Source organism: Sinohyriopsis cumingii, chromosome 2 (assembly GCF_028554795.1).
Source record: "Sinohyriopsis cumingii isolate HCF-2022 chromosome 2, ASM2855479v2, whole genome shotgun sequence".
Lineage (NCBI taxonomy): Eukaryota > Metazoa > Mollusca > Bivalvia > Unionida > Unionidae > Sinohyriopsis > Sinohyriopsis cumingii.
Genome location: NC_142962.1, coordinates 35,971,483 through 35,990,762, shown reverse-complemented (window position 1 = coordinate 35,990,762; position 19,280 = coordinate 35,971,483). Strand labels below are relative to the sequence as shown.

The 19,280-nt window shown below is 35.7% G+C and overlaps 1 protein-coding gene across 5 annotated transcripts in view; it reads right to left on the bottom strand.

Annotated features, from left to right (window-relative positions):
• Positions 1 to 19,280, bottom strand: part of LOC149804628 (E3 ubiquitin-protein ligase HECTD1-like) — a 212,023-nt gene that overhangs the window by 10,090 nt on the left and 182,653 nt on the right. For all 5 annotated transcript variants that reach the window (XM_089942605.1, XM_089942598.1, XM_089942612.1 and 2 more), the window contains 6 exons: positions 9,698 to 9,825; positions 6,974 to 7,133; positions 6,628 to 6,804; positions 4,813 to 5,405; positions 1,234 to 1,312; positions 664 to 757 (listed from right to left, as the gene is read on the bottom strand). In XM_089942605.1, the coding sequence (XP_089798731.1) occupies positions 664 to 757; positions 1,234 to 1,312; positions 4,813 to 5,405; positions 6,628 to 6,804; positions 6,974 to 7,133; positions 9,698 to 9,825 (1,231 nt within the window). The remainder of the gene's footprint in view (positions 1 to 663; positions 758 to 1,233; positions 1,313 to 4,812; positions 5,406 to 6,627; positions 6,805 to 6,973; positions 7,134 to 9,697; positions 9,826 to 19,280) is intronic.

Here is a 19,280-nt window from a genome sequence, read left to right as displayed (position 1 = left end):
TTTGAAATATTAATTCAAGAAATAATGTGGTTATTTCCTTTTAAGAATATTTGTTACTTTTGCTGAAATATTACCACAATCCAAAGCAGATTACTACCAGGTCTGATCATTTAAATTAGAGTCACCTCCCTTGACAAAAACAGCTGACCTGAAGGACACTTGTTACAAATTGTGTGGAAAAATGGGAACCTGTGTGGAAATGGGTAACACAAAACACAAAATATAGTTCATATGGGTTTGGTTGGCCAGGATTGGTTAATAATGGTTAATAATGTTAGTTATTCTTAGGAAAAAGAATCTTTTGAGAGCTTATCCAAGTTGTAACTGAAAAAAATAGAGACACTGTTTTATTTATGCAATTTCAGTCCTTTAACAGTCCTGAATTCGGAACACTCATTACTGAAATTAGTACCCAACTCTCTGGTGTGGAACTGAAAGCACATGTTTCAAACAGATGCAGGTCCAGAAAATGCTGTGGTTCATATCCTTTTCTCTACACAGAAGCTGACATTCAGGTTTCATCTATACTGATCATACATTCTCAGAAATTTAAAGTTACTGAATTTTTAATATCATGGTGTTTGCATAGGTTTACTATGGGAACTGAATGGTCACTTTTTTTTAAATAATACAACCAATGTAAACGCAGCTCTGATACCTTACCTCTGAAAGAGTCTAACTGCCTGCGGATGCCTGTATTGAGACAAAAGTCAGTAACAAGGTCCACATATTCCTCTACATTCTCCAGAGTCACCTCCTGTTGTTAAAATATAGTGTTTAGTCTGTGAACAATTTCACTGATACTTCATAGCTTATATGTCAAGTCAAATACGCATCCACTCAATGCAAACATCATCATACTTAAATTGACTGCATGCAATTTCATCTTCAAACAATTCACAAGAGAAATGTATCATTAAAAAATTATGGTCTAAAAGAGTTTTATTCATATATTTCTTCAAGCCTTCCCTCTATTTTTCATCTCAAATGCATGGGGTTAATTTATTATTCTAGCAAATTTAAATAAATAATTATTATGCATTTTTTTAAATAAAAATCATTTCACCCTGCTTATTAGAAAATCATAAAAGCCTTAAATGTGAGTTCATTTAGTAGCTGATTCGTTCCACTTACTTTCAGAAAGTAAGATTGAACAAAGTAGTTTCATTTTAAATCCTCTATACAAACCATTTCTGCATTCTTAAAACAGAAAGTGTGAGAAAAAAATTCTACCTCATCTTCCCCATCAGGTTTTAGGTCAACAGCTGAAAAGCCATACACTTTTGAGGAGGGATTGAACTGGAAAGTTAATCTGGAAAAAATTATAAAAATATTTTGTCTTTCCCATTTTACAATATGAAAAATAGAATAAACATCTAACAACTTTAATGGGTGGTTAAATAAATTTAATACACCAAACTATAAAGAATATACAAACGAAGCATCCATTATTCTGCTCAAGCCTATGCAGCTAAACTGCTCTGCAACTGATTGTCTTCACTAACTCATTCCACATATGATTCAAGTCTTATCTGCATATGTACCAAGCACAGTAAATATTTTAATTCTTTTTCATTTAGATAGATGAAGTAACTTAAACATATGAAGCAACTTAAACCAAATGGAATCAATGATTATAAATCTCACACCTTTATGTTATGATATCAGCCAAATGTGATGACCAATCAGCATAACTGACACAAATGTGAAAGCCACCTCTGCCAAGGGGCCCTGAGTGGCCGAGTGGTCTAAAGCGCTCTCCGTTACGGATCACTGCCATCTCACCTCTGTCTGCGTGGGTTCGAGTCTCGGATTCAGCCAATGTGGGTATGTGAGAAAGCTTGCCAGTAGCTTCTCGTGGGTCGGTGGTTCTTTCCGGTGATTTTCCCAGGTTCTTCCTCCACCATTAATACTGGCCGCCATGTATAGCCTATCGTGTGCTGAAAAATGGCGTTAAACCTTACAACAACAACACCTCTGCCAAGATGCCTCCTGTCATACCTGTATTTGGTCAAATTCAGTTTAGTGGTTTCTGAAAACCCATTTCAAGGTTTTGCTGTTGTAGTAACAGTGGCCATATTTGATGGCATGTTTTTCATCATATGAACAGTTTTGAAAGGATGTGTTTTGTTAAGTTGGGTCAAAGCTGTTAAAAGGTTATTCTATTTGTTTGTAACAGCAGTTTCTTATTTTTAGTAATGAAAGCTATATTTGAAGGTGGATCGACACCATTTGCACAAACTGAAAGGTGTTCCTTCAGGATGCTATAAAATTTAATCCGATTCTAAAAATAAGCTATTTGAAGGGGTTTTATCCTTCGTAGTAATGGCAGCTGTATTGATAGCGGATCATCATTGCTTGTATATATTTGGGGCTCTTCATGCCTAAATCTGTCCAGTGGTTTTGGAGAAGTGTAAAAGAGCAATTGCTCATGAAGAAAAGACTATGCCACAAGCTTATGGCCAGGTGAGCTAACAATAGAAAGAACATTCTTTCCTATATCAAAGCAGAGGTACTAAAATGAGTGGATCAAAATGAGAGATTAATTAATGTATTTTAAATATCATAGTTCATAAAATATGCTTAAAAAGCAATTATCAATGTCCACATTTAGAAGCCAGATTTTTTCTGGTTTCAAGTCACAGCTGAGACCTCACATGAAATGCATGTAGTCCACTCTGGTAACTCCTATACTCTTTCACATGTATAATATGTAATTAACCTGTTGAGGGTAATGTATCAAAATACAGAATCTGCACTTTAAAAAGCACTTGTTAGAAAGTTCCTCTTGTGATGGCAAGGATGCATATAGTAATGAGGAATCTCCAAGCTTAACATGTTAGTAAAGCATAAAATGTAGGTCACAGCAACCTTCTTTGTCTGTAAGGAAACAGTACTAAAAACTTTAAGAGAATTAATTGCATCTTTAGCATAAGATAGGTCAGACATGAAAGCCAGTATATTTAGAGATGGAGAGCAGGAAGACCCAGAGAAGAAAGATCGACCCATGAAGGAATCTACTGCTAACAGCTGGATCCATACAGAGTGTGAGTAATCTGAGAAGGCATGTGCCTCAAACCACTCAGCCACCCAGAACCCCACTAACAAAGATATATCCAAATACTAAATTTCATGATTTAAATATAAATAGAACCCAATGAATGAGTTTTAAACTAAATATTTCAACAAAACATGCAACACGTCGCTGACACCTCTTTCCGCAATAAGAGTGAAGTACTTTTTAAGCTGGAACCTAGTGAAAAGTTTCATGATCATAGGATTGTATGCAAGCAGCAGGCCCAAATCTCAAGCTGCCATTAGCATAACAAAAAAACTTTACCAAAAACCTGTAAAAGATGCAATACAGGTCACAATGAGCGTCTTTTGTTGCATGGTTGTGGTATAAATAGAGTTGCTTATTAACATCAATTACACAATTCTTATGCACACAGCATCTGAAAAATGAACCTCAAACACAAAATGTAACCCAAGTCAGTGATGAACTGACCTACTACTGAAATCAAGATGTATCCCCTCACCATGTTTCATGAATGTATGATTGTATGTATGTAGCAAGTAGCCTAGGGACCTCAAAACACACTTTCTGCATCTAAAATCCACCCCCCCCCCATGCTCTCTGAGAATATGGCAGGTATATAACAGAGATTAATACAATCTAGCACGAATAGAGCCCGAGAAATAAACTGAACACACAGACTGTAACCTAAATAAGTGAAACATGGGTCACAGAGACCTACTTCTGAGATAATGGTGTCATGTTTCCTGATTCCATGTATGCAGTGTGTAAAAAAACAAGAGCGAACTGCAGAAACTTAAACAAGAATGTTTAAGTAATGTCCATGTACACAGTTATCTCCCCATGGATAAAGGTGTAATGAAACCCACTCCAAATTGTTGCTTAGGACCCAGGAAGAAAGAACGACTGAGATGCAGTGAGCTTATTTGCAGAGATGTCAACCTATGAGCATACTTATCAGGAACCTTTGTGTCAATTTTGTGAATCCAGAATCTAGGCTTGCCATCTAGAATGGACAAATTTATTAGCAGTAACACACTGCATATTACTATAAATCTATATATACATATAAACAGTCAGTAAAAATTAAGGTCTAATAAGAATAAATACTGTATTTGTTACCAGTACTATGAGTACAGAACCCTGACTTCCTTAACATTCGACCAAAACTATAACCGTACACATAAGTTTCCCACATGAATTGTCTGCATCTTGCCTTTCTCTACCTGTTTTTTATTCTTTAAACCATTTACAGTCTAACTGAATGGTCTCTTGGTATCTACATAGTTTTTTTATTATTAGGAAACTACATAATATGTACTAGTCCACCATTCTGGGGCTTAAGTACCTTTCTCATTACCTGTGTCCACATTGAAAACTCCTGTTCAAAAAAGTTATCCCCAGAAATTAATTTTCAGGAATTTTGCCAATGTAATTAAGAATGCCAAATTTCCGCTACAAATTCATAATGAATCTGAAAAATCTGGAATAGTTGTCATCTCTATGTAAATTGTAAATGCTTTCATCTGTGTAGACACAATACAGCTAGCTGTAGTGCAATATCCCTCCTAGAGGTGAGCCAAGAACTGATACATTAGTGAATACAGATACTTTAAGTAATAAAGTGAACACAATAAGTATTACTAAAAATCATTTCAAGATATGGCTACAGGGGCTAGGATTATTAGTTCTTGCTGGGTTGGTTGTGGGAAGCAACAACTTTTAATGCTTTACATCTTTGGAAAGTAACAATAAATTGGTTCTTCACAGCTTACCCAAGATCTTCTAAGAAAACTCCAGCTGAGGGCATTCCAGGGTTAGGCAGTGCAAGCTGTTGCAACAATATGTTTTTTTTGTCCTCTGAAAGAGACCTGTCCTTCAAAATCTTTTGTTTTCTGGCAGCTAATTCCCGTAGCTGCTTAAGGAAGCTTGCTCTATGTGGATCAACCATTTCAAAGTCCTCATCAGTAAGAATGCCAGCGTACCAAGGTGGTGAGGCAGGACCACGAGATTTGGGTGGATCAAGGATAAGCTCTTTGTCTATATCTTCTACACCAATAACAATATCACTGCCTTCGCTACTATGGTATGACTCTGTCATATTACTTGAAGCCTTGGAGAGGCTGTACTTTTGGGTAATATGATGTCCAACCTCTCCCTGACACATCAACTTAAGGAAGGGTGTCGACAGGGGCATGTCAATCAGTCGGTTATCCTGGATACACTTTGCAAATAGGGTCCCCATGAAGCAGAAACATTTCTCTACACGATCCATATCTGCACTGTCCTGTGGCCAAGGAGCAGGAAACAAACCTGCAGTCCTCTGTATGTAAAATCCTCTTGGCTTTACTCCATCACCAATATCAATCTAAGTACAAAGAGATTTGAAGTTTTAGTTGGATTTATCTTTCCTGCAATAATCCAAATATATGGGTCAACATTCCATAGAACTTTGATTGATATATAAATTTTATATATATATATATATATATATATATATATATATATATATATATATATATATATATATATATATACCACATATTGTGAGATCTGGCTTCATAAATCATTTGCTACACTTTTGAAATCACACTGACATTTCATTGAGATGAAACATTATCCATTAATCATTATTTACTAATGGGATTAATTTGAAACCTACAAGTTTTATGGGAAGGTGATCCATAATATGGCATATAATGACTTCAAGGGAAGTAATAATGAAAGCTTAGGATGTCATATCAAACTATTTACTGACAAAGTTGCTGCAGTGTCTTAGTGATTAGTATGTCAGACTCACAACTGAAAAAGTCCAAATCCATCGACTGGATCATCCCAGATCACTTATCATGGTGTGTCCCTTGGCAAGGCATTCAAGTCCAGTTGCCTTGGTACTGAATGACCTTCTTGAGCTACATGCCATAAAACCAGGCCATTTACTGACAAAGACTTATAGGATATTTCATTTTAATAAGCACAATGTACTAAGGAATAATTTAACTATATTCAATAAAATAGGTAAGGGACTGCATGTTGAGGCTACAATTAAGCACTGCTGGAAATAGTGTGATCTTTATGCTAATGTGAGCATATCACCAAATGATTATTTTTTAACTACATAACAATACATCCAATGTACTAACACTACATAACAATTCATCCAATGTATGAACAAAGTCCATCAAGAGGTTTAGAAAATATCAGACAAATTAAAATCTTTAACCAAAACCTCAACAACTCATCATTGGATGAACAAAATCTATCAAGTAATTTGAAGCAAAAAAAGTTAAAAACCACTATAACCTGTTCCACTGTAACACAAATTCACATATTACATGATCATGTCTTTACTCCTAAAATTTTATTATACTTGTACCAATAGTTTAACTGCATTAAATAAACAAGAATCTGATTTAATAATTTGCCAAGAGAAACTTGTTTCCTCGAACCTAGTGACCTAGCTTACATAATATGTTGCAGGGACATAAAGCATTCTTGAACTGATGAGAGCCAAATGTTCTCCATGTTTTAAATTATAAAACAGTATTTGTGTTTTGACACTTCACCCATCATGGTTTTGTGACATTTACCTCTCTTTCCAGGTGATCATGAAAGTCGTCATCAGTAAGCCACATGCCGATGGTCCTGCGCTGCAATTCTCCTGCCACAAGGGCATAGAATTCCAGTGTGGGGCCCAGGCCTGTACCCTCCTCTCCCAGAAACTCAATCTCCAACACAGATTTCCTGTTGGCATGGTACTTCATCACCTGCAAAACAGATCACTTGGTTTATTTAAAATGACATTACTAGGAGATCACAAAAGTTATACATAACCCTCCATACACCCGTACATAAAGGACAAATTTATTCTGCCCTTTGACTATCCTAAATAAATTAACAAAGTTTACATCATGGGCAATATCCAGTTTAGTGTACCTGCATTGCCCATTCTAGCAGTCTCTCTCCTCTTGGAACTTTGACTCTCTCATGCATTAGACGTCCCACACGGTACTCCCCACCATCATCTCGTCGAGGCAGAGGACCCCGATTTCTCTCCATCTGAGCATCACGTCTATTCTGTAACCACACAATGGCCCTGATAATAGAAAGAATTATGGAAATTTTCTCAGCATATTTTACATCAACTATATTACAAGTTCTCTCAATTATCATCAAGCACGACATAAGAAAAGGCATCTTACTGATGAAATGTTAATGTTTTGGTCCAATCCTGTAAAGCTAGAAGCATATAATTTGAAAATAGGAGTGTTACAAATAGCATACGATTTGCTGTGTTGTAATCATTTCCTTACAAATGACCCTGATGTTTGAAATAGAGATTGTAGATTATGGGGAACTTGAGTTCTTGTGTAGAAATAACTGGAAACAGGTGAACAAACTGGTTGACAGACAGAAAGAGGTAATAATATAATAAAAATATTTTAAATGCCATGTTTCTTTTATTAGCTGGTGTGAGTAGGCCTATGACCCAATGTGTTGAATTGCACTTTACAACCCTGACAACAGGCTGGTCAAGGATATATCATGTCATTTGACATGATTAAAATGCCATGTCATACATCCTACATAGCACTTGACTTTATTTTTCAATGATCACATGCATTATCAATTATGTGAAATCAGGATAACAGCAGTTGCTCATTCTTTACATATTTTATACTTTATAACACCATATAAACCACTTTCTTGATAACTTGCGCCCTGATTACTAGTGAACCCGCTTATAACATGGGGTCAGGCATGGATCCCATTTTTTTATAAACCACAAAATATATAACAAAATTGATCCCTATTTCTTTGAACTTGAGAAAAAATCGAGATCAAAACTGGTAACTGATACGTTGATATATCTCTTGTTTTATGGTAAATAACGGTAGATATCACATGGAAATTTTAATCAACCTTTTGAAATCATCTACTTTTAATAAGAAGTCATATCATTGGTTACATTGTACATTTTCTTTCCAATGGCGTTCTTAGTAAACCGTAATAAAAGATATTCAAGGAATGATAATTTTGATTAACGAAAATGACACTTACGCCTAGTGTAGGTAGTACATTAATATTTAAATACCCATTAAATAATTTTTTAAACATGAAATTTGTGTTTTTATTCTGTCTTTTAGTTCTTCTTAAGTATAGTCATCATAAATGCAAAGTGTATTTAATCATAAAATGTGTCAATCTACCATAACAGCTATGTCCACAGGCATTCTCTGAGAACCTAATTAAGTGCCAACCGTATTTTGATAACTGATTTGCGAAAGTATTTGTTTTATTGGTGCACTGAATTAAAAGCTGGCCTCCTTTTTATAATCACATTAATTATGTCTTCTGAATCAAATAAAACTAGATGGAATAATAAAAAAAAGCTAAAAGTCATGCAAATCCTACACTTAAACTCTAGTAGCCCCGGTCATATGTTGGGTTAACTCACTTCAGTTGATCAATCAAACACTGTTATAAATGTTATTGTGTATGCAACATAAACTACCTTAAATTAACCCACCCATTCATAACAGTGATCAAAGATAGCAAGGCAACCAAGCAGAGTGAATACTTCGTAAAATAAAGAACATGGTTTTACAGATACAGACCATTGTAGGCAAGTGATTTTCAGACAATTCCTGAACTAGCACTTAGAGATATCCTCAAGGACAATAAGAAGTTTCACTAATACGTTCAATGAAATCATTACATCAATATTGTACTAATTGAACAGTACAAAAATTGAGTTTTGATGTAGGAGATTGTGTCAAGTATGTTATAAACAATTATTATCAACGTGCTTGTAAAATGAGGATTCAGTCATTAAACAGCCAATTACCCTGCCCCCCTGCCTGCGGTTTTCTCGATGTATAAACAGATTTGTTTCAATTTTAGGAGGTCCCTCAGTAACTAGCACCCTCGCTTATAGTGTGGTCTATGTTTGTGGACCCAATTGTGCGTGAGTTATTGAGGGAGAGGTGTACATGTATCCTATAAGCTGTGACTGAAAATGCAGCTAGCACCACTTGCAATACTAGTATCCATACATTCTCACCCTCTTGCTCATTCACATAAATGGTAATTGGTTGAATTTATTAAACATCACTGTGCCAACATGACATTAACTGATGTGTGACTTAGATGTCACAAATGCAGCACCCTATGAGAAAATGGTGATTTTTCATTATACAAAAAATTGAGAAGTCAAACTTTGATCACTCCTGATCTACTGGGCCAAATGTATTCAAGTTTTAAAAATGTATTCAATAAAATTAATTCTGTTGATTAGGTAAATACACCTTAGTCTAGATCTTGAACTTTCTTATAGCATGACAGTTTTTGAATAGTACCTATTAATATATATTCTCACACTTGCAAATTTTACTTAGTTTAAGACCACAGAGTCATAAGAATTAGCTGACGACATTACACAGATCAATAAAACTGGCTAATATCAAATTATAAAGTAATACATGAATTATAGGTCAAGAGTTCAAATGTAAAATTGTTTCTTATTTCTTGCAAAATTTCCCCAATGTTTTCAAATTCTTTTAAGCCACCTAAATCCACCATCTATGCCATTAAGGATGCCTGATACAGCTTGTTCAAACACAATATACCCTTGACATAAATAAAATAAAAAGAAATTACCTTGATGTGCCAAAAGCTGTGCAAGTAAAGTACAGTTGTCTTGTCTCAAAGGGAAACAACATGGGGCACCACTTTGTCAGTTGCTCACACCAGTTTGGCAGTGAATGACTGGCCAACACTAGAGGGTCCTGAAAATATAGAAATATTTAAGAAGAATTCTGCAGAATGCTACTTTTTGCCAGCTTTGCCATGACAGAAACTAAAAATCTTGCAAACTGTTCAAAACAAGAACAGAATGCTAACTCAACCTTCTTTTCATCGTGGCAAATAGTACCCTCTATGATGCATATACCCTTCAGGTTTCCTAACTGCACATGCAAAGGGGTCTGAGAAACTTAATTATATGAAAAAACTTAATGTTATCATAGGAGCATAAAATGTTGGTCATTCTGACCTACTTTTGTTCATGGTCAGTAGCATCCTTTAGGATGAATTCACCAATTACATTTTACAACTAAAATGTAAAATTAACAGAAAAAAATGGAGCTATATCCAAACACTATGTAACAACTTGAGCATGAATAGTTCAGTGACCTACTTTTGACAAAGGCAAGTAGTTTCCCTCTATGTTGCATCGAGTTATGACTGTACAAACCATGCAGCTATCAGAGAAACTGATCTAAATTTAACAAGAGATTTTTGAAGGGACGGATACTCTACTTGGCAAAAAGAATTTCAAGGAATTCAAGATCATACCATTTCTTCCTTTTAAATGTTGAGCGTTAAAACCGTATCTAATATTTTTCTGAGATAACAAGATTTTCAAATTAGATGTTGTGATGGATTGGCACCACTGTCGTTCAGGACCAAGCATATAATATTAGAAGTCTTTATGTCAATATGACCATCCATTCAGATGGAGTAGTTAACAGCAAGATTTTCAAGCACCATCTCCATTTAGAACAAACTATGTATCATAGCAAGCATACTGGAGAAAAAAGCCATGTGGATATAACCATTTATTTAGGAGGAGTTGAAATAATACTATTTTTAAGATGGCTATGACATGTTGAGGGTTAACATGTATCACTATCATTTAGGATAAAAAACACATCATAAGAACTATTCTAATGAAAACCCCTTGTCAAAATGACTTTCTTTCAAGAAGGGCGGTAATAAGATTTTTAAAATGGTTACCGTAGTGGCTATATTGGACATCTGATCAGCATTTTAATTTAGGATCAACAAGACAAATTTAAGAAATCTTCTGGTGAAAACCCCATGATGATATGACTTTTTGCTATGGAGGACTAACGAGATTTTCAAGATGTCTGCCATGGTGACCATATTGGATATCAGATGCTCTTTATTTCCATTTAGGCCCAATTAAATAAATACCATAAGAAGTCTTCTGGTAAAAGCATAATGTCAATTTGACCAGCCATAAAGAAGGAGGAGCCATAATAAAATTTTCCTGATGGCCACTGTGGTCGCTATATTGGAAGTCAGATTGGTACCATTTTCACTGACAAGTATTTCACTAAAAATCTCATCATTTAGGAGAAGTAGTGATAACAAGATTTTCAATATGGCCACTCTGGTGGTCATACTGAATGTCTGAACATCAGTATTTTCATTTAGGACCAACCTGACATAATAAGAAGTATTCTGGTGAAAACCCACATCAATTTGCCTTTTTTTCAGTAGGGGAGGCAATAAGATTTCAAAATTGATGCCATGCTGGTCATATTGGGCATCAGACCAACATCATTTTTATGTGTGACCAACTAGACATTATAAGAAGTCTTCTTTTGAAAATCTTATGACAATATGACTTTCCATTCAGTAGCAATAACAAGACTGTCAAGATGACTGCCATGGTGGCAATGCTGTATGTCAGATCAGCACCATTTTTTATTTAGGATCAGTTGTACATCATAAGGAGTCTTTTCGTGAAAAACCCATGATTATAAGATGATCCATTCAAGAACAGTAGTGATACAATTTTCAAGATGGCTGCTGCAGAAGCCATATTGGATGTGCTAGCAGCACTATTTCCATTTACAACCAACAACACTATGGGATGAATGGAATGTAAATTTCATGGCAATCCTTCAAGGGGAGTAGTGATAATAGTAGTGCAATGATATACCAGCATATTGTGGTTCGATGTTCTGGCAATACATACCACGATAAGATTTTCTGCATCACGCTTATTCACCGACGTGCTTTCATCTTACAAATTGGTGTAATCCTCAAAAACTTTCCACTTATGAGCCAAAGTTTCTTTTCTCTCCTAGATATATGCTTACCATGAGATTGCAAGAGAATGTAAAATGTGATGCACACTACTGTTATTCAGGCAAAGTTTAACAGGGGGTGAGTGGGTGAGACCAAGTCAAGACATGGGGAAATTTTTCCAGTTAAAATAATAATTTATAAACGTCACTTTGACTCAATCCAGACTTCAAAGAGTGAAGCACAAGGTTGATTTGTTCAGGAATGAATCCCTAATAATCATGGATGGGGATCCCTTAAAATGTTAGAAAGCTTGACAGTACAAGTTTCCACTCCTTACACTAGTAACCAGGAAAATGCTATGCTTTGCATTCCTGCAACTTCTGTGCCCTTGGAGAGAGTTTTTATTACAACAGGAGACATTGTTACCACACAGTGGGCTGCTTGAGTTCAGGTGTCAATATGTTAATTTTCCTCAAAAGAAATATGGTCACTTTTTAACATCTTGCTAAAGTAAAAAGATACTTCAAATATACTGAGACATTTAAAACAATGCTCCAGTGAAGTTGAAATTAAAACAACTAGAAATGGCAGTGAAAGTTTTATTTGCTGTTACTGCTTTCAGGTGTTTGTAGACTTTCTTATTTTTATGCTAATTTAATATCTTCAATTGAAATAAAGTCCTGCATGGTAACAAAATTTACAAATGTTGTATTTTCAAGTAGTAAATGTAACAGTGATTATTTTACTTTCATTAAATGTACTATATTGCAATATGTATTGCAAAATGGGATTTTGTATCACAATATTCTGCAATATGGTTTTGGGCATATTGTTGACAACAACCTTGACTGACATACAGAAGAGGGTTGAAAAACCATTCCAGAAGCTCTTCTGCTCTATGACCAGTACAGCTAAAACTTAAATCAATGAAATCACTGGAGCATGACAAGTAGGTCAATGTGGCCAACTTTTGCACAAGGTGAGTAGCACTTTCCAAGATGAACAAAGCCATTTAAGTTTTATGACTATATACAACCAACAGTGTTAGATAAACTTTTTGAATGCCAAAAAATTCATGCAATACACTGGCACATGAAAAGCAGATCACTGTGACATGCTTTTGCATAGGGTTGGTAGTTCCCACTGAGGTAACACATCCTAACTGGTTCTATGACTGTACTTACAAAAACATCACAGACTGAGCTAAATATAAAAACTGAATTTAATTACAGGAATATGAAAAGTTGATCACAGACATACATTGGCCCATGGTGAGTAGCACCCTCCTGAATGAATTCACCATTCAAGCATTATGACTGCAATGTAACATCAGCAGAGAAATGGGGCTTAATGCAAAAACCTAATGTAATCATTGGATAATAAAAGTAGGTCATTGTGACCAACTTTTTGCCCAAAGGTAACTAGTTCTTTACATACCCATAAAGTTACTACTGCACATGCAATGGTATAAGAGAGTGACAAAAACTTCACATTATCACAGGAATATGAAAAATAAGTCACTGTGCTCTCCTTTTACCCATGGTGAGAAGTACCTTCCGGGACCAACATACACATTAAGTTCCACAACTGTACACACCACAGCTCATACAAGCCATAATATTTTTCTCAGTGACTTTACAAGAACATTCAAAAGTTTTCAAGAAGTATTTTTTCTTAAAGACATTTTTGTTCATATGTTATTTTGTTTTATCTTTACACAAATAGATGCCAGTGTAGAAAAGTGGCTCCAGTGATTCAGAGAATGTTCACTTAGCTGACATGTCCAAAAGCCAAAAGCAAGAGCAGCTGGGCAAAACTCTATGAAGGTTTCTGTCCATATTTCCTCCTATGACATTGATTGCATGTTTAAAAAAATGTATATACATGTGTGCAGGAGCAAATTAATTTCATTATGTAATTCTTCCCTTTTATTATTACAGCTCTTTAATTATTACAGTTGGACAAAAATCAGTATGAAGATTTCTGTACAAATTTCTTCCTATAACACTGACTGCATGTTTCAAAATTTTGACTGAACATGTGTGTGCATAAACAAACTAATTTCATTATGTAATTCTTCCCTTTTACAGCTCTCTCTCTCTCTCTTGTTATAACACACTAGTTGGGGATCATTCACCTCTGTGTTTGCACCAAACTATGTTATACTGAGAACTGTGATATCTATGGAAATATGATACAGTATATTGAGAAAAGTGTAATATACAGAACCTTAGTACAGCAGGTGCTATCAAATTTTGTTCAATAATTTTGTTTTGTTGTTGTTGTTGTTGTTGTTATAGGGTTTAACGCTATTTTTCAGCACGAGATAGGCTATGCATGGCGGCCAGTATTAATGGTGGAAGAAGAATCCGGGAAAACCCCGGAAAGAACCACTGACCCACGAGAAGCTACTGGCAAGCTTTCTCATGTATCCACATAGACCGAGCTCGAGACTCGAACCTATGGAGACAGAGGTGAGATGGCAGTGATTCGTGACAGAGAGTGCTTTAGACCACTCGGCCACTCAGGGCCCCAATTTTGTTTTGAAAAGGAAATGAAGATATATGACAAAATTTCATCTATAGTCTTTCTACCCTTATGGCAGGGATTTACAAATCAACTTGCCTGACTCATGCGACAAGCTCAAATTCAGCCTGGGCAAGCTAAAGTTTCCAGGTCACTTACCTAAAGGGCAAGTCCCAAAAATTTACTTGAAGTTTTAGTGTTTCATTTCTAATGCCAAAATACATATTTCCATCTTGAAGTCAATGTCAAGGACACTCACATTTTCTCGCATAGGGGTGATAATGTGAATATTTACTAACTGAAGCCCATTTAGACAAATAATGAATCAATACTGATATTCTAACTCATCACTTAGATTTTAATTGTAATATCTGTATGTATCCAGGATTAGCTGATGTTTAGGTTCCTAACCTACACTTGGACAGTTTGTTAGCTGGCTGAGTGTAAAGATTGCTCTGATGCATGTTGCCTTCTTAAGGTGAGTAAGGCATTAATTGTTAATAATTTGACCTGTGAAAGCAGGGTAAATGATTGAGGAAATTCCCAGAAATGAAGCTGGTGACCCTCCTTTAAGACAGAAATAGTGCTATCCAAGTATCCACCAGGACATCAGGAAGAAGACACAGCAGGAGATGGCATAGGTCCCTAGGGTCACCTACTCCCTCTTTTGGGAAGGAGGAGTCCATGGACCTTTTCCCCATGCCTCTCCAACCACCCTGTCTAGCAAACAAAGGGGAAGAGGCCTTGAATTGAGATTACTTTTGAGACTGTTGGGGCTGCACTTGCTCAAAACACTTGAGGGGAGAAGGCTCCAAAAGGCAGTCATAGTGAGCATGATTCCTGGCTTGTTTGGAAAGGTTGGAAACCATTGCAAGAGACTGGTGTTGTTGGACTTTCAACTCCTCAGATGTTAATGAATGGACGAGATCTTCAAAAAGAGTCTCTGCCTCCAGGGAAGCCTCTAGAGAAGCAGCCCTAAGAAGGTTTCTACTGTGGTCCAGCAAGAACTTCGAAGACTCTAAAGCAACATCCCTGCTAAAATGCTGCAGCTCTACTGAGAACATTAATAATGAAAAAGCATGCCTCTACGTCTTTGCTATGGCCTCCAGCAAGTGATGAAGCATTGCTGGAGACATCTGCTTTAGATGACCAAAAAAGGGCATAGAAAACAGATCATCATGTTAGGTGATAGTGACAAGCATACAGGCTTTAAGTTCCAATGCCTTCAAAAGCCCAGGTTCCTGCTTATAACCCAATTTGCAATGACTAAGTATCCAGGTGGACATATCTGATAATGATCAGCATAATTTTCAAGAAAGTTGGAAGAACTTCATGTCAAATATTTTCCATCCAATTTGGTCAAATTCATTTGAAATCTTTTTTTTTTTAAAAGAGGTCACTCAAAGACTTTTCTATTATTATCAACTGTGGCCATGTTTAATGGCGATTGGTCTTCACATCAGGATGTTTTTCTTTAAATCTGGTCACATTCCACTGTGTTTTTTGAGACGTCATTATTGAAAGATTTTTTAATTTTAGCAATGGTAGCCATATTTGACTGTGGATCAGCATCATTTGAAAACATGTGAAAGAGCTACGTGTTAGAATGCTTCTTGTCAAATTTGGTCAAATTCTGGTGAGTGGTTCTTGAGAAGACATTGTTATGGGGTTTTTCTTTGTTTAGTAACAGTGGCTATCCCTGATAGCAGATTGGCCTCATCTGAAAATATCTGAAGGGTTTCATCCCAAGATGCTTAATGAAAATTTTGTCCATTTCTAGTAAATAGTTCTGGAGAAGTTGTAAATTGCAACAGTAAACAGATAAAAGACAACATGTGATGCATTATGTATGAAGGACCATAAACTTACTTGGTCTTATTACCAGATGAGCTAAAAACACGTAAATAATTAACTAACCACAAAAGCAAAGGGACAATACTCTATCAGGTAACTTTTTATGTTGCAGATCATCTGATCCACCCAATTGTGTCTGTGTTTTTGGATAAAACAAGTGAATAACAAAGTTACTAAAGGATAAAGTAGGACAACTGCCTATTTCTGCTCCTGGTCAGGTCCCTGTGGAACATAGATAAAAAGATGCCCTTAGCTTATTTCTTAAATATGTACTTAATTTTTTCCAGGACAGCTTATTATTACTTGCTTATTATTATTTGTTACTTGTTTTTCTCAGTATTTATAGTTTCAAAATTAGGAAATTGTTTGGCTTTAATTTGGCATTTAGTCTTAGTGGTTTTAAAAATATATTTGGTGAGAGAGCCAGCATTAACCCCATGCCTACTTTATAGAGGTAGGTAAGGCAGATCTTACTACAGTGTGACCCCGCTATAACACGGTAGTTGGGAGCCATAAAACCCGACCGCGTTATATACCGAACCGTGTTAAATGCAACCAAGTCAGTTAGCTGAAGAAAATCTACCCCCCAAAAAATTGGGGGTGGGGGTAATAAATGCTGGCAGTAAAATACGTGCTTCGTCGGCACAGTTACCATCTTAAATTGATGCATATTAAATGAGAAATACACCTGTAGTGAAAACACAGAAAACATAATATAATAGTTTACTCTATTTAGAGAACCATGAATTGGTACATATACATGAATCCTGTAAATAAATATCTAATGTATAGCATGAATAGAGAGAGTATCAACACCGTGTACTCACCTGCAAACCTCATTATATACATTCAATCCACAATATAAGTGATTCCATAAAAAATATGCACACACACAGCTATAAAATATTCATTAATTTTGTAACAGGTCATACTGGTCTGAATTCAGTGGAAAAACATAGCACATTCATGTAATGAATGATGAAGCACATTTACTTTAAAGTACGTTCCAAGTCGGTAAAAGTTAGTTTGCGTTTTAAGCCGCCGTTGGCAGCGTTCATAAGCATAAATCTTTTCCATACAAAAAGAAAACTTTCACAGCACAGTTAACGTGTTCCAGTCATGTTGGAAAATGCAAAAATCCATCAGATTCCATCACTTTTATTTAAGTTTGGTACTGACTTCCTTTGAAGAAAAGTTCTTTGCTGTTATTGAAAGATTGTAGTCAGCTTTCTTTGATGAAGGGTGCATGTGCTATTGAAGTAACCGCTAAAGGACATCTTTGGAGAACCAAATGAATGCCCATTTCTTATTGTGGCGGCAACATCAAATAATTGTACTGCATGATTGAGACTGGTATTTTTTCCATTTGCTGAGTACGTTTTCATAACTGTTGGTGCTTCAAAGGTAATCTGTTTCCTTTGAAATTTCAGCAAACTATTTTATCTGGGTACATTTTTAAAAAGGAATTGGCTGTCATTTAGACTATTCTAGTTACTGTCCCTCCATGCCTACTGAATAACCAATAAGTAAGATGTATTTTTATTTTTTTATTTTTTTAACATTTGTGGTAGCAGCGTGATGCTGCCTTTCATGCATGCATCAGAAAATTACCAAAGGGTCAACGGATGATAGAGACGCAGGTGTTCTGATGACAGGGATTATTACAGAAAACGTGTTTCTTAAGGATTTAATTCTGAGTGGAAAAAAAAGGAATTTTACTTACTGTCCACATACAAATGTCATTCTTTTTAAATATATTAATTACTAGCGAGTGGCTGAACATCCGATGAAAGATAGATTACGAGACAATGCCACGTCCGGTTGATCTCTGTTACCAGAAATGTCAACAACAAAAAAGCAACTATTTCACAACATACAGAACTCATGCTAGATGTCAGGATAAGTGGATTATGATATAACAATGCACTGTTTAGATGGTTTGTCAGTATGGACAAAGAATTTGTTTATGTAACAATAGATAAATTTCAGTGCATTTTATATCCAGTTTGCAGCTTCGATTCATGGGGCCTCTGAATTTCTGCACTCCAAACCAATGGTTGTATATAAAAGTTTAAACAACCAACGTCACCAACAAATAAAAAAAGCCACATGGTATGTTTTGCAGCCAATATGGAAAAACAATCCAAGTTTGCGACATTGGCGATCCCAGAATAAACTTTTTATGCGTTTTTTCTCTTCTTACTTTTAAGAAGAAAAAAATTACTTTTTCGTGTACAAGAAAAATACATATAAAATTTCAGGAGCCAAGCCATGATTGCCTTGTCTTATTCATACGCGATCTCTTCCCCAAAATGATAAGCAACTTTTTTACGTTTGTTTCGTACTTTTTAAGATTTTTTTTTGTGCACAAGAAAAACATATGTATATGAAATTTCGGGAGCCATGCCATGACAGCATTATATCCAAATTCACTTTATAACGAAGCACACTATAGCGGGGTCACATGGCATGTTGGTACACCCAGGTCAGTTAACATTTTGGTGACACATCTTGCTTCACTTGTTTTGTAGTCACCTGATACAAATCTTGCTGCCTTGCACTGGACTTTCTCGATTCTATCAACATCCTTAGTGTAAGACAGATCCCAGACCATACAACCATACTGTAACAAGTATTCTTACTAGTGATATATAGGCAGTTTGTCTACATATCTGTGGATGGTATCCGACGTTCCTTTTTAGAAATGCCAATGTAGTGTTTGCTTTTTTGATCAGTCTGATAATATGCAATTCCCACCTCAGACAATGTTTGTCCAAGATAGGGGTTTTCACTGACTTGTTGTAGTATGTGGTTATTTAAGGTGTAGAAGCGAGATGATTTTATTGATTTACTGGTCATACTCATGAGGTAGCATTTAGTGGCATTGAAAGTCATACCCCTATCTGTTAGTGGAAAGATTGTGACTGGCGTAGCCATAACAAATGCCATTTCTAGTCCTGGAAATAATTTATTTCTACAATCTCTACTTAAAAAACTTAACAAATCTGTATCCAAAGTAATA